Raw genomic sequence first — 14,425 nt, 5'->3', positions numbered from 1 at the left:
TGTCCTAAGCTACCATTCCCTTTGGGCATCCCATACATTCCTTACCTCATCCAAGTTTAATTCCCCTAAATCTAAAAAGAACAAGCTCAAAGACTGGTTACTGTCTCCTGGATGCAAGTCTGTGTGGAAAATGCACTTTGCCTGGCTGTGCAGGACTATAGGGGGACCCAAAACTCAGCAAATCCTACAGGGGAAGTGCTACTCCTGGGCTGAAGATACAAGAGAGGCCAACCTTATCACTTCAGTCTCCAGTCAGGTACGTGACACCCTGCTTTTTTTGGGTGCTGGGTGTTTGTCCACCTTGATTATTTGGTTTAGGAATCATGTAACTTCCAAGCATGTTCAAAGCATGTTCATGGTATTTCATACATTAGGTGCGCCTTGTATCCGGGCTCTGTTTGCCTATCCGCGGGCCCAGGGAGAGCCATGGCGGGTTCCGGCGGGTGGGAGAGAGGAGGGCATCACATCCAGGTATTCACTGCAATACATCTAATAGATCATAGAGGAGACATGCAGGGTCTCAAATAGAACCTGCCACCTAAAAATTAAAGTTACACCCAAGCACATAACATCGCCCCCCAAAAAAATGCCCCCCACATATATGCACATACAAACGTAAATGTACATATCGGGGCGCCTATGCGTGAAAACTCTTATTGTGATAAACATGTTACATATTGCCACTTACGCCAAAGTGAGAGCAATAATTCTAGCACCAGACCTCCTCTGTAACGCTAAACTGATGAGCTATAGGGGTTTTTGAAGAATCGTCTATAAAAAAAATAAAGGGTACTGAAGTTTGACACAATTTCATAGGCGCACACAAATTCAAGTTTTGCCATGTTGGGTATCTATTTATTCGGTACAACCTTGTCTTTTATATTTTGCCAAAACTGTGGGCAATCTATTGCATTACTTTGCCCTAAAATTCACTCTAGTGTGATTTCCACTGACATTTTGCGTTTCCTAGACCTTTGCAATAATATCATGTGACATAAAAAATTGGATCCACTATTTTATTCTCTAGGGTGTCTTCTTTCAGAAAATATATACTGTTTGGGGGTTTTGAGTAATCTTAAATGATTTTTTAAACGTGTGCAAAAAATGCTAAACAGGCTCTGGCAGCAAAAGCGGTAAAAGGAGCATGCCAGAATAGAAATAGTTTTTTTTTAAGTTGTTATGTGTCCTTTATTGGTTGGTGTTTTTTTTTTGTCTTGAAACATAGCAGTATGTGCATATCTGGTGTCCTGACACTGCATTGGATAGGTGCTTGTTCCAGGTCAGTGACCTACCAGTTAGTGAAGTCAGGATTGGGATGACAGACCTAAGGCAAGCATAAGATGTCGGTAATGGCAGCTTCCTTATTTCTATTCTGGAAGGCATATATAACATAAGCTGAGACTATATATATAACATAAGGAGCACACTAAATAGGTGTAAACATATTTTTTCAGACCCATTTTATAAATGAAAGATCTTTTGGCTCTGCAGCTCTGTTGGTACTAAAAGTCCCAGCACACAGGACTTTAATTCCCCAACAGCAGGCAAACTGTAAGCTGCTTGCCTCTATCTTATAGCAAAGGCATCCATTGAAGAGGCAATTACACTTTATACAGTAAGATACCACAAAGGGGAATGACAATGAGAAAAATGCAGTGACCCAATCTGTTTTTAGCATACTCTCCTATGATTGGTGAAAGAAAAATGATCACAGTTAGTTCATATTTGCATATCATTGCTGCTCTTTGCATTGATCTGTGCTCTATTTAAGCGATTTCATTTTGAATTTTATAAACAGCCAGGTAAACCTGTCCATTGCCCCTCTGTCTTTGTCTGTGCTCCAGTTGGCTCTGTGAGTACAATGCTGTGACTAATCTGTTTTCTTCCTTGTCTCTCAGGGTGAAAGCTTCCAAGCCTCTGAGCTGAAAAGGCCCAGTTACAAGTCTCTCCCTTTTTTGTTTATCATAGCAACCACCCGCCCCTTCTACTCCTATGTCAGCTGCTTCAAGCCACTGAATCAAGACATAAACAGGCAGCTTTCTCCTTTGTGTTGGGATTCCACATATGCAGTTTTCCTTCTTACAGTACAAGCGTTGTAGTAAGTTGAACTGTACATCTGTGGACTAGAGACTTTGTAGATGTCTAAGTGACCGAAACTTTTAATGCACTTCATTGCAATTGAAAGAACTTAGGTTTCTCGTAACATTGTTTACTTTCAGATATCTCCCTTTGTATTCTGTGTCTGACGGTTACATTTTACTGGTGGGGATGAGCAGGACTTTACAGAACTTCAATACTATTTCTCCTAATTTATTTGTCTCTTTTTACAGACTTTTATATTTTTATTGCTAGCTGAAAAGACATGAAGGTGGCAGTTTTGGATCTGGGAACTGTATTTGCAAAATTTTTCAAATCATCAGTTTCTCCTTTAAATTCTGGGCCAAGCAGTAGCCCTTTTTCACAAGGTTCCAACACTGTCAATTCCTCAGGATTTACTGCCACTTCTTTGGCTCCAAAAACACCTTTCCTTTTACTTTCTGCACCACCTTCTCCTTTGCATATCCTTAGTACTTCGGCTTCTTCCCTTTCTCGAGTTCCCTCTGGAAAGTCCACTGCTCATAGTCCTTATACAAATGGGATATCAGCACCGAGTAGCCCATCTCATTCAACAAAGCCCCAAGCTTTAAACCCAGCTGCTGCCAGCATGGTACCACAATTTCAACAAGTCCAAGAGGAACAATGGACAGGGCCCCAGCCTACCACTTCATCTCCAACATCACTGACTACTATCCTGGTTCGCCCAGCTCCTTCATCTAGCAATCCAGTAATAACCACAATTCAATCTAACCACTCCAATCGATCACCAAGACATATTCCAGAGGCTTCAGTTTCTGGTTGGAACACCAAGTCCATGCTATTTACCCTGCCTGATATTGGAGAAGAGGGCACTGAGTATGAAGACAGCCATCACAGTCAAGGGTAAGTACTGCATGTGCAAATAGCTAAGATATAAGCCAGTGTGAAAGAAGGAATGTACCCAGAACTACTCATTTTGTAATTGGTAAAGGCTGTAGTCTGCATATACCTTTATGACTTTATAATTTGAAGATCTAGCATTTATCGCTTTAATGATTGCTTTTTTTCCCAAACAAGCTACGTTTCTGTAAGAGTACCTCTTAAAAAGCAATAAACATTTGCAATAGAAATGAAAGAAAATTCACAGTGCTGCTAACAGTGCAGAATATTTGTGTAGATTTTATGCACATGTTGTCCCCATCAACTTTAACTTAAACCAGACAAATCAATTTGGGTAGCAGAGTGCAGGAAACTTAAGTAACCAAGGTGCATATACTTTACATTGCAATATTGAAGGGACTATATAAACCCTTTCCTTAATATATTTATATGTATTGGGTACCAATAATAAAATTCCCAACCAGCCCTCTGACAGTTTGTCTAACTTTGGGGTCTCAGTGCTATCTGTTGTGACACTTGTAGCCCATTTACTGTCTGATTATCGACCAATTGTATAATTATTGCTAGACATGTGCAGGAGAGAAATTTTCATTTTCTTTCTATTTGGATTAATTCATTCATTTGAAGAATTTTGTTTCATCATATTCGTTATATTGAACTGATTAGTTTTCGGAATTCGTTTCATATTTTTGGCATTCGTTTCGTATATTCGTTGGTCTGGGTGGATTCAAAAAATATGCGCATTTTCCCCAGAATATTGCTATATATTTGATATATTATTGAATCGGATGGATTTGAATTAGAAGAATTCAGTATTTTTGGACGCTAGTCCAACTCTCCAAGAGAAATGGCATGAGCAGATTGGACAATATTGACTGGCGTCATGTGCATCTTAATTAACGAATGGAACGAAATTTGGATCCATTTGTTATCCAAATACGAATTATTGCCAGATTTGAAAATTGAATTAATTTCTCCATGGGCCTGAAATACTATTGCATCACATGTAGTCATCCAAATGCATTCGTTAATTTAGTTTTAACTTTTTTTTCCGAATTCTTTGACATTCTTTACTATGTCCATTCGGTGATTCATATAAATCCGAATCTCCAAAAATGAATTTTTTGTCCGGAAAATGAATTGTAATGAAATGAAACACACATGTCTAATAATTGCCATCACTGGACAACAGGGTGTAAAATCTACAAGGAGATTTTTGAAGCATAGAAGCTGTAAGTTAGTGAGCTACCAAGCTTGTCATTCTTGAATATTTATTGTGCCATGAATGTATTTTCCCTCATTCAGGATGCACCATGGTTTAATTACAATGTCAGACCGCTGTGAATTACAGAGTATTCATGCGTGCCCCCAGTTTCAGATGGTACACTCTATTCTGTATCTTTCAGCAGCACCTGCTGCTACAAGTAACCTGTACAATAGTTCCCAAACATCTGATGACAGATGATATCACACTCCAACAAGGTGGCTGTTTGTTTAGCAAATGGTGCTATCTGTACAGAAGTTATGCTTGCAAATATGTTTGCTTCTTAGGGCATTTCAAGCTCACTCTGTCCATCACAGCTATTTTCTTAGTTTGAACAGGCACTTTTCAACTCAACCATTGTCTTGTACTTCAGATGCAAAGTTGAATACATGTATATTATACCTAGTTCTATTTTGCTTTTATCTAATCTATTTAATATATTATGTAAATTTTATGGGAAAAGAGAAAAGGTACATTTTGACCTTATGTGAAATTATGCTCTTCTTGGAACAGGACAACTTTACAGGAATATTTCACATTTAAAAAAGATAAGAACAAGTAGGTTTCTTACCATTTGTAATATATATTAAAATATAACATCTATTTAGTTTTATTTAGATTTATTTAATCAAAAAATTATAAATTCAAGGATAACTAACAATATAAAAGTTGAAAATAAATACACAGGAAACAGTACACACAATCAGAAAATCGAGCGAAAAATACCGCTTTCCAATCGATTGTGCGATAATCTGATCGTTAGTACATAGGCCTCGAGAGCTGATCATGACAGTTAATGCTAAATTATCCAAACATCAACATATTTCCCGTACAAAAACAGAACAAACAATTTTCATTCAATCAGTACAGTATTTACCCGGGAAAAAGACCAAGACCAGAAACAAAATAATACATTACAATACAATACAATACATTACATCGCTTCTGAAGTTGTATTCTGTCGTACAAGAATTTTTGTAACTTTAGCAACCTTTCAGTTTTGAAAAAAAAAAAGGAAAATCATTTGTCCAATATTCTCTTCAAGTGTAGGGGCTTAAAAGAGAGGAATGATAGTGACAAGTGAAATAGTTCAGGGCAAACAATCACATTTCACTTTTCATCAGTTTAGAACAATGACTGTTGATTGTATGCCATGGATAACAGCATGCTGCATATTTTTCTTTGTGCTGTTTCAGTAGATTCATTGTTTGCAAATTACCAGCACAGTAGAGTACTTAGGGCAATACTCTACCCAATACTGATAACAACTTTATAAAGGTCACAAAAAGTTGGACAAAATTGTATCTTGTGTATCACAAAAAAATCAACTAACATTGTATAGTATACAGTAATGGTCATCTTTGAACGAGTGATCAGGGAATATAGCTTAGTGTAACATCACCTATAGCTGTCCCTTTTCCTATAAGCCAAGCAAGACTAATGACAGTGATAATAATGGGGGATTTTAACTACCCGGAAATTGACTGGAGTAATGGTACTGCAGGAACAGTTAAAGGGCAAACATTTTTAAACCTACTACAGGATAATTTTCTGGTACAGTTCATAGAAGCCCCTACTAGGAATGATGTGTGCTGGACCTGGTAATCTCAAACCATGCAGAGCTTATTACGAATGTCCATATAAAAGAACATCTGGGCAGCAGTGACCATAACAGCAGGTCACATGACAGTTGTATACAATGGATGGCTTCCTTTCATGCCATCCATTGTATACAAGCAGGGGCGGACTGCCAACTAATGGGGCCCTGGGCAATAGGGGATCATGGGGCCCCTGTATCCTTGCCCACACTCAAAGCCTATAAAAAAGGTACCAGGGGTATTTCATGGGGCCCCCTACTGACCCTGGGCCCTCGGGCAGTGTCCGAGTGCTCGAATGGTCAGTCCGCCCCTGTAAACAAGTGTGTCTAGCTGTGAATGGTCACAGCGATCACATGCATAAGCTGGGCCAATCACAGCCCAGCTGTGTCATGTGATTTGCCGTGGCCAAATCACAGCTAATCACAAAAAAAAAACCCCTGAATGAATTGATTTCATTCAGGTAAATGCTTGCTTATAGCAAAGTAAAAAAATACTGATCACTTCCCCAAACTTTGGTAACATTATACTACTTTGGTCATAGTGCAATATGAAAAAAATCTTAAAAGAGAAAAAAAATTATAAAAAATTAAAAATAATTAAACATTTTTAAAAAATTGAAAAAAAAATACATTTTTTTTTTTGTACTGTCACCAGTCAGTGACCCTGATCACCAGCAAGCCCGTTATATGATGACGCTGTACTGCACTGGTGACAGTAAGTAAAAAAAAAAATAGTGAAATTCATTTTTTTAATTTCTTTATTTTCCAAAAAAGTACAACTTAAAAAAACTCACCATGCCTGTTATGAAATATGTTGGACTGTCTACTTTGCAAAAAGGGGTCATTTGGGGGATATCTGTACGTTCCGTTTGTGAACTCTATAATTTTCCTACAGACTAAATAATAAATACTAATTTGGGTTATTTTCACCAAAGACATGTAGTAGAATACAGCATGGACTAAATTTATGAAGAACAATTATTTATTTGCAAACTTTTATAACAGAAACAAAGAAAAACATGTTTTTTTTTTGTTTTGTTTTTTCATAATTTTCGGTCTTTTTTTGTTAATTTTAGCAAAAAATAAAAGCCCCAGTTGTGATTAAATACCACCAAAAGAAAGCTATAGTTGTGTGAAGAAAATGATAAAATTTTAGTTTGGGTACAGTTTTGAATGACCGCGCAATTGTCATTCAAAGTGTGCCAGCATTGAAACCTGAAAATTGACCTGGGCAGGAAGAGGATAAAAGTGCCCGGTATGGAAGTGGTTAAAAATGCTATAAATAATAGGAAAAGAGCTTTTATTTAATATAAAAATGAAGGAACGCTATCATCATTTAAACATTACAAAGAATATAACAGAATATGCAAAAAGGAAATAAAGGCCGCAAAAATTGAAAATGAATAACAGATTGCAAATGATAGCAGGATCAACTCCAAAAACTCTTGAAATATATTAATAGTAAAAGGTCAGGTCTGAGCATGTAGGCCCTTTACAAAATAATCCAGAGTGAGTGACTGGGGACAAAGAGAAGGCAAATGTATTAAATGCCTTCTTCAGCTCTGTGTATACAAAGGAGCATGGGGTAGCTCTTGTCCATAATGGGCATGGTATTGACACAGCTCCAGCTGATCCACATTGGCTGACAATTGATATGATCCAAAAATATTTAGACAGAATAAAGGTAAATAAAACACCTGGACCGGATGGCATACACCCACGGGTCCTTAAAGAATTGAGCTCTGTCATTTCAAAGCCATTATTTCTCATTTTTAGGGACTCTTTAATGACTGGCATAGTACCACTGGATTGGTATAAGGCCAATGTGGTGCCAATATTCAAAAGGGGGTCAAAATCTTTATCAAGTAATTATATACCTGTTAGTTTAACTTTTATAGTAACTGTAAACCTCTGAAATAATGAACAAAGTATATCCTTCAATATTGTACATTTGCCTTGATCCAAAGCACTGTATGTACTGTATTTTCTGTCTGCTCTGTCATTCTTCTCCTATATGCATAAGATGACCCTGCCTCCCCCCAGCACACAGCAGGTGATTTGAAAGCCTCAGCTGTGAATGTTTCCAGATAAGACTGTGTAGAAGTGGGTGTGTCCATTTGTGCTCTTCAGAGGAGCCACTGCAAAATCCAAATCTGCCTTAATACAAGCCTTTACCCTGTGCAGGGCTGCCCACCTGCATCCTGTCAACCAATGAGCTTATCAGTGGATAAAGAGCACATTGGGTGCCTGCGCAGCTTTCCTAAGTTACCCTCCCCTCCATACCACCAATGGGGTGGTATGGGTAGGAATTGTCTGTGGCTCTCTCCAAAGAGTTCTGGAGGTTTTATTTTCCTCTCCTGTGCCCCTGCAGAGCATAATGGGACTGAACTGCCCTGGAGATGAGCAGCTTTTCCTGAAAATGGGGAAAAGAGATATCAACTCTGCAAGTCTTCCATCTCCAGCCCAGTGGTAAGTGGGCTGGTAAGGGGGAAACTTCCCTAGTTCCACCTGTCTGCTCCTACTACATACTGCACATTGACTGACCTGCTGCTACATACTGCTTATTGACTGCTGTGATGCTACATACTGCTCACTGACTATCCTGCCACTACATACTGCTTACTGACCGACCTGCTGCTACATACCGACTCGCTGACAGCTCTGTTGCTACATACTGCTCACTGACTACCCTGTCATTACATACTGCTAACTGACAGTCCTGCCATTACATACTGCTCACTGACCACCCCATTAGTAAATAGTGCTGACTGACAGCCATGCCGCTATATATTGCTCAGTGACAGCCCTGCCGCTACATACTGCTCAATGACAGCCCTGTCGTTACATACTGTTCAATGACAGCCCTGCCACTAGATACTGCTCAATGACAGCCCTGCCACTAGATACTACTCACTGACTGCCCACTTAATTTTGCTAACCGATCACCCTGCCCCTACATGCCACTCACTGACTGCCCTGCTGCTACACACTGCTCACAGACCACCCTGCCACTATCCTCTGCTCATAGACCACCCTGCCAATATGTATCGCTCGCAGACCGCCCTGCCACTACATACTACTCACTGACTGCAGTCCAAACCGAGTAATTAATTTCTCAGGATACCCTGCTAATGTGGCCACACTCCAAATTAGGAAAAATAATAATAATTATTATTAATAATATAATAATATTACATTATAATAATACAAGCAGACCTATTTTATCACTGTTAACACCTTCTCATCCAGTCCCCATCAACTTTTCTCTGCCGTTTTAACTCTCTTCTTTGTCCTCCACTGCCTCTAAACACTAACTCACTCGCTGACCAGGAGATCGACAATCACTTCAAAAATAAGATTGATGCAATTCGTAATGAAACCTCCACTCTACAGAAAACTCCCCCACTTAACACCCCATGTCCATAGGTACACTCAGCACTACCCTTATTCAACCTTGCTACTACAGACAAGGTTGCTAAACTTCTTTCTAACTCCGACCTAGCCACCTGTCCCCTGGACCCTATTCCCTCTCAAATACTGCGGTCACCCTCTGGCTCTATCCTACACTCTCTAACTCACATCTTCAATCTCTCCCTCTCTTCTGGCACCTTTCCCAACACTCTAACATATGCACTAGTCACTAGTCATCCTTAAAAAGCCTTCCTTGGACCCCACCAATCTTAACAACCTATGCCCAATCTCCTTGCTCCCCTTTTCGTCCAGACTCCTTGGACTCCTGGTCTATAACCAACTGAGCGACCACCTCATCAGGAATAACCTTCTTGATCCCTCTTCAGTCTGGATTTCGCCCTCAACACTGCACAGAATCACTCTCCTAAAACTCACAAACTATATACTAACAGCAAAAACCAATGGACACTATTCTGTACTCCTACTTCTGGACCTCTCGGCTGCCTTTGATACGGTTGACTACCCCCTCCTCTTCAAAAAAACTTTACTCCCTTGTTATCTGTGACTTCGATAGTTCTCATCCTACCTATTGCACCGCACCTTCAGTGCCACTTACAATTCTACTTCCTCCTCTCCCCTTTTTCTGTTGGGGTCCCCCAAGGTTCTGTTCTTGGACCTCTCCTATTCTCAATCTACACCTCCTCCCTGGGTCAGCTATTGGCCTTCCATGGCTTTCAATATCAATTCTACGCTGATGACACCCAAATCTATCTGTCTACCCCTCAGCCCACAACAATCGTCTCCTCATGTATCACTAACTGACTGACATATCAGCCTGGATGTCACACCACTTCCTCAAACTCAATCTATCCAAAACCGAGCTCCTAATATTTCCTCCCCCACATGCCCCTTCCCTTGATGTCTCTGTCAAGATCAATGGCACAACCATCAACCCGTCCTCACATGCCAGGGTGCTAGGTGTAATCTTTTCCAAAGCTCCACCTCCGCAACATCTCCAAAATATGCCCCTTCCTAACCAATGACACCACAAAGCTTCTAATTCACTCCCAGGTTATCTCTCACCTCAACTACTGCAACTCCCTCCTCTTTGGCTTACCTTTACATAGGCTAGACCCCCTCCAGCACATCATGAATGCTGCTGCCAGGCTCATCCACCTTACCAACCGTTCAGTGTCCGCTACCCCTCTCTGCCATTCTCTCCATTGGCTGCCACTCACCCAACAAATTAAATTCAATATACTAACAACAACTTACAAAGCCATCCACAACTCAGTCCCCAGCTGCATCACTAACTTAGTCTCAAAATACTAACCAAATTGCACTCTTTGTTCCTCCCAAGACCTCCTGCTCTCTAGAGTTCCCGTCATTTCCCCCGATGCTAGCCTGCTGGACTTCTCCCAATCCTCTCCCATCCTATGGACTTCCCTACCCCAATCTGTCTATCTCCTACTCTTCCCACTTTTCGGTGATCCCTGAAAACCTTTATCTTCAGAGTAGCTTATCCTGCCTCCACCTAACAACTGTGCAAGTATTTTCTCCATTGGCTTATCCCCCACAGTTATTATCTTTTTGGATCACTTGACCCTCCCTGTAAGCGGCCCTCTGATTCCTCTTTGAATAAATTGTATTGTAATTGTACTGTTTGCCCTCACGTTGTAAAGCACTGTGCATACTGTGGGGCAGCACAGTGGCTAAATGGTTAGCACTTCCGCCTGGCAGCTCTAGGGTCGTTGGTTCACGGCACCACCTGCCTGGAGCTTGCATGTTCTCCCTGTGCCTGCGTGGGTTTCCTCTGGGCACTCCGTTTTCCTCCCACACGCTGGTAGGTTAATTGGATCCTGTCTAAATTGTCCCTAGTATGTGTATGTATGAATGTGAGTTAGGGACCTTAGATTGTACACCCCTTGAGGGTTAGGGACTGATGTGAATGCACAAAATATATGTGTAAAGCGCTGCATAAATTGGCGGCGCTATATAAGTACCTGTAAGAAATAAATAAAAAAAAAAATACTGGCACTACATAAATCCTGTATTGTAGTGATAATAATAATAACAAACAGTGAAGGGCTATCAGTGCAAAGACCCCACATCAATAAATATAAACATTATAAACACTATTCTAGATAAATATATATAAATCCATTATGATATGATAAATCAATGAGTGGATCAAACCTCAATACAAAAAATGTGCAAATAATGTACATGAATCATGCAAACCGATTAAATAAATATGCCATGGAATCCAGTAACTTGGCACCACTTGTTTTTAATACTGTTTTTTGTATATTGGAATAAACATTTATGGAAATCTAAGTGCTCATGGTGGTGTGTAGGGTTGGGCTTGATGTTTGAGTCGAACATAAGTTCGACTCAAACATCGGCCATTTGTGTGTTTGGCAAGCACACAAACACTAAGGGCTTTCGGCAGGATGTTCGCTGCTGCGCCCCACAGAGCACTGCGCCCTGACACAGGTCAGGTGCAATGCTTTGGCCAATCACAGCACATGACGCCGCAAGGGGTAACATCAACCAGGTGATCCCGCCACCTTGTGACATCATCACAGTATTTAACAACTGTCAGGCCAGCGCAGCTGTCAGACAGCAGGAGCCAGCGTCGACAGCGGTGGGCATCATAATTGACGGTGGCGGTGGGCATCATAATTGACGTTGGATCTACTTCGAGGGACATTTTTTAAAATTTTTGACTTTAATAACGGACTTTATTTTTGTTTTTAACAAAGGACTCGGATGAAGAAGATCAGAAGATACCGCTTTGTGAATTGTCCCTGTTCGAAGTTTGTGGTTGAACTTTCGATACGTTCGAATGTTCGACCCTGAACCAAACATAGGAGTGTTCGATCCATCACTAGCAGTGTCACTCTCCCATAGTGTAATCTGGAAATACCCATATGTGGTTACCATTTTATCAATGTCATTGAGCGTTATTTTTGTTCAACTCTAAGGGTTTACAATAACTACTTCCTTGTTGTGCATTGTAATCAAAAGCAGGGAAGTGAACTTCTATTTCTGAAGTGCTGTTAATAAACGGCATTTCAGAAATAGCACTGTGGTGGCCAAAGAGAAAATAATACTTTTCATACAATACATGGTAATACAGACACATAAGAGGAATATAAAATGTTAGGGTAACATACACTTTAATGGCTGTGAAGTGAACTGTTGTTGGACAGCTCAGTTCACTGACACAGCCAAGCCAATGGGCAGATGATTGATAGCTTGTGATAGCTCATGAGTTCTATTAAACCCCGCTGCACTGTAAGAATATGGTGGGGGGGGGGGGGGGGACAGGGGCAGGGGGTCATAAGAGGATGGCAGATTTCTACTGAGCTAGAAGACAGAGGTACAAGAGACTTATCTTGTGTATTTTTTTTGTTGTAGGTTTAAAGCAGAGTTCAACCCAAAAGGGGAAGTTCCACTTTTAAGATTGGTCCCCCGCTCCCCATTAAGGATTGGCATCTTTGGGGAGCAGGGGGGGGAACAGGCACCTGAATTTGATAGGTACCCGCTCCCAATGCCGCTTTAATCGCCTAGGCATTCGGAAGTGGAAGTTGCCATCCTACCCCACTTTCCCCGAAGTTTTGTGGGACATGTGACAGGTTCCAGAAGACAAGGGGGCCATTCAGGAAGCGCAGCGCTACTCGTGTATGCGCACTGAAGCCACAAGCTGTCATAGCCGGGTGCCCATACTGAAGATGCCGGCGCCTGGAATACAGGACAGCCGGTGAAACGGGCTGCGGCTGGGGCAACGCAGGATCGTGGGACAGGTGAGTGGATGTTTTTCAAAAGTCAGTAGCTACAGTTTTTGTAGCTGCTGACTTTTATTTTTTCACAGAGTGAGTGGAACTCCACTTTAAATAATGACAGCATTTTTGCCAAATTAATAGGCCCATAGTGGAAATATAAAAATTACTCTGGTCCATAAAGGGCAAATGTGGTTACTGAAGTGACTAAAATTGTTGGTACATATAAGTAACAGTTTGATATGGAAGTTTTGCTATACTTTATATCTTGTCGCTTTGTTGTATTGTACAACATAGGACTAGTTTAACAAAAGAAAAGAAGCATATAGCAAGCCAATTCAAAATTAGATAAAATTGTATCAAGGGCACTTATTTTAAAGTACATGCAACAGTGTCTGTGAAAACACAGCACATTGAGTGGATAATGATTTCCTAGCATAACAGATGAAATACCCAGTAGTTCTGTGCAAGGCTTTGAAACGTCGTCCTTCTAGCTGTTTTCCTTTTGAAAATGTTATTTCTGCTCTCTGCTTGTTCCAATTCCCAGCATGCAGTCTATATGTTTTGTCTTGCAAGCCCTGAGGAATGCTGCCTTTCATGAATTTTTTATTCACAACTAGGGCTGTCGAGACACGGAACCGCTACAGTGGACTTTCTATACTAAAAAGTTTTATGGCATTACATAGTTACATAGTTAGCCTGGCTGAAAAAAGACAAAAGTCCATCCAGTTCAACCGTTAAAAAAAAATAAAAAAAATAAAAAGTTATCCTATACCCACAGTTTTTGGTGACTATGTTTTAAAAACTACAGTATAACTACAGTTGCAGGTGTTGGATCACATATGATTCTCGAGCACTAGAGAAATGGTATATTGGTATTTAGCGGTGTGTTTAGGTTTTGTACTGCCCCAGGCAACACAAAAATCCCCCCCTCTTGCAGAGACAGCCTGACATTGACCAACAAGACCCCTGCCCCCCCCCCCCCCCCGAGGGGGCCTTCCACTACCACTGCCCCCATACACCATCCGCCACGGCGAGACAGCGAAAGACACTCGCCTTCACAGCTCCGGATATCCCTGGGAACAAGAATGGGGTAGTGTATACATTGTCATGATACCCAGCCTCTCTCGGAATCCACCAGGTCCCCATGCCAGGTGTGTCCCTTATTCCGAGGGGAAGTTCTGCCCCCCCCGAAAAATGCTGCCCTAGGCAAATGTCTTGCTTACCTTGTGGTAAATACACACCTGTTGGTATAGGAAAAGTGTTGACCATGGCAACCATGCAGGTATTAATTTTCATTCTTCAATGTGGTTGATGTGAGATGTACAAAGAGCACTGTTCCATCTATCATAGATAAGTTCTTTATGTGTATACATGCCACATGGTAGTCAT

General features: G+C 40.8%; 1 protein-coding gene across 2 annotated transcripts in view; it reads left to right on the top strand.

Moving 5' to 3' along the window:
• The first annotated feature begins 2,336 nt into the window (after positions 1-2,336).
• Positions 2,337-14,425, top strand: part of FAM149A (family with sequence similarity 149 member A) — a 120,343-nt gene continuing 108,254 nt past the window's right edge. For both annotated transcript variants that reach the window (XM_089669585.1, XM_089669584.1), the window contains exon 1: positions 2,337-2,979. In XM_089669585.1, the coding sequence (XP_089525711.1) occupies positions 2,363-2,979 (617 nt within the window). In that variant the 5' untranslated portion in view covers positions 2,337-2,362. The remainder of the gene's footprint in view (positions 2,980-14,425) is intronic.

Source organism: Staurois parvus, unplaced genomic scaffold, assembly GCF_062004578.1.
Source record: "Staurois parvus isolate SC_StPar_1 unplaced genomic scaffold, SC_StPar_1.0 ptg000080l, whole genome shotgun sequence".
Lineage (NCBI taxonomy): Eukaryota > Metazoa > Chordata > Amphibia > Anura > Ranidae > Staurois > Staurois parvus.
The sequence above is the reverse complement of the archived record's forward strand: the minus strand, read 5'-3'. Positions and strand labels throughout refer to the sequence as shown.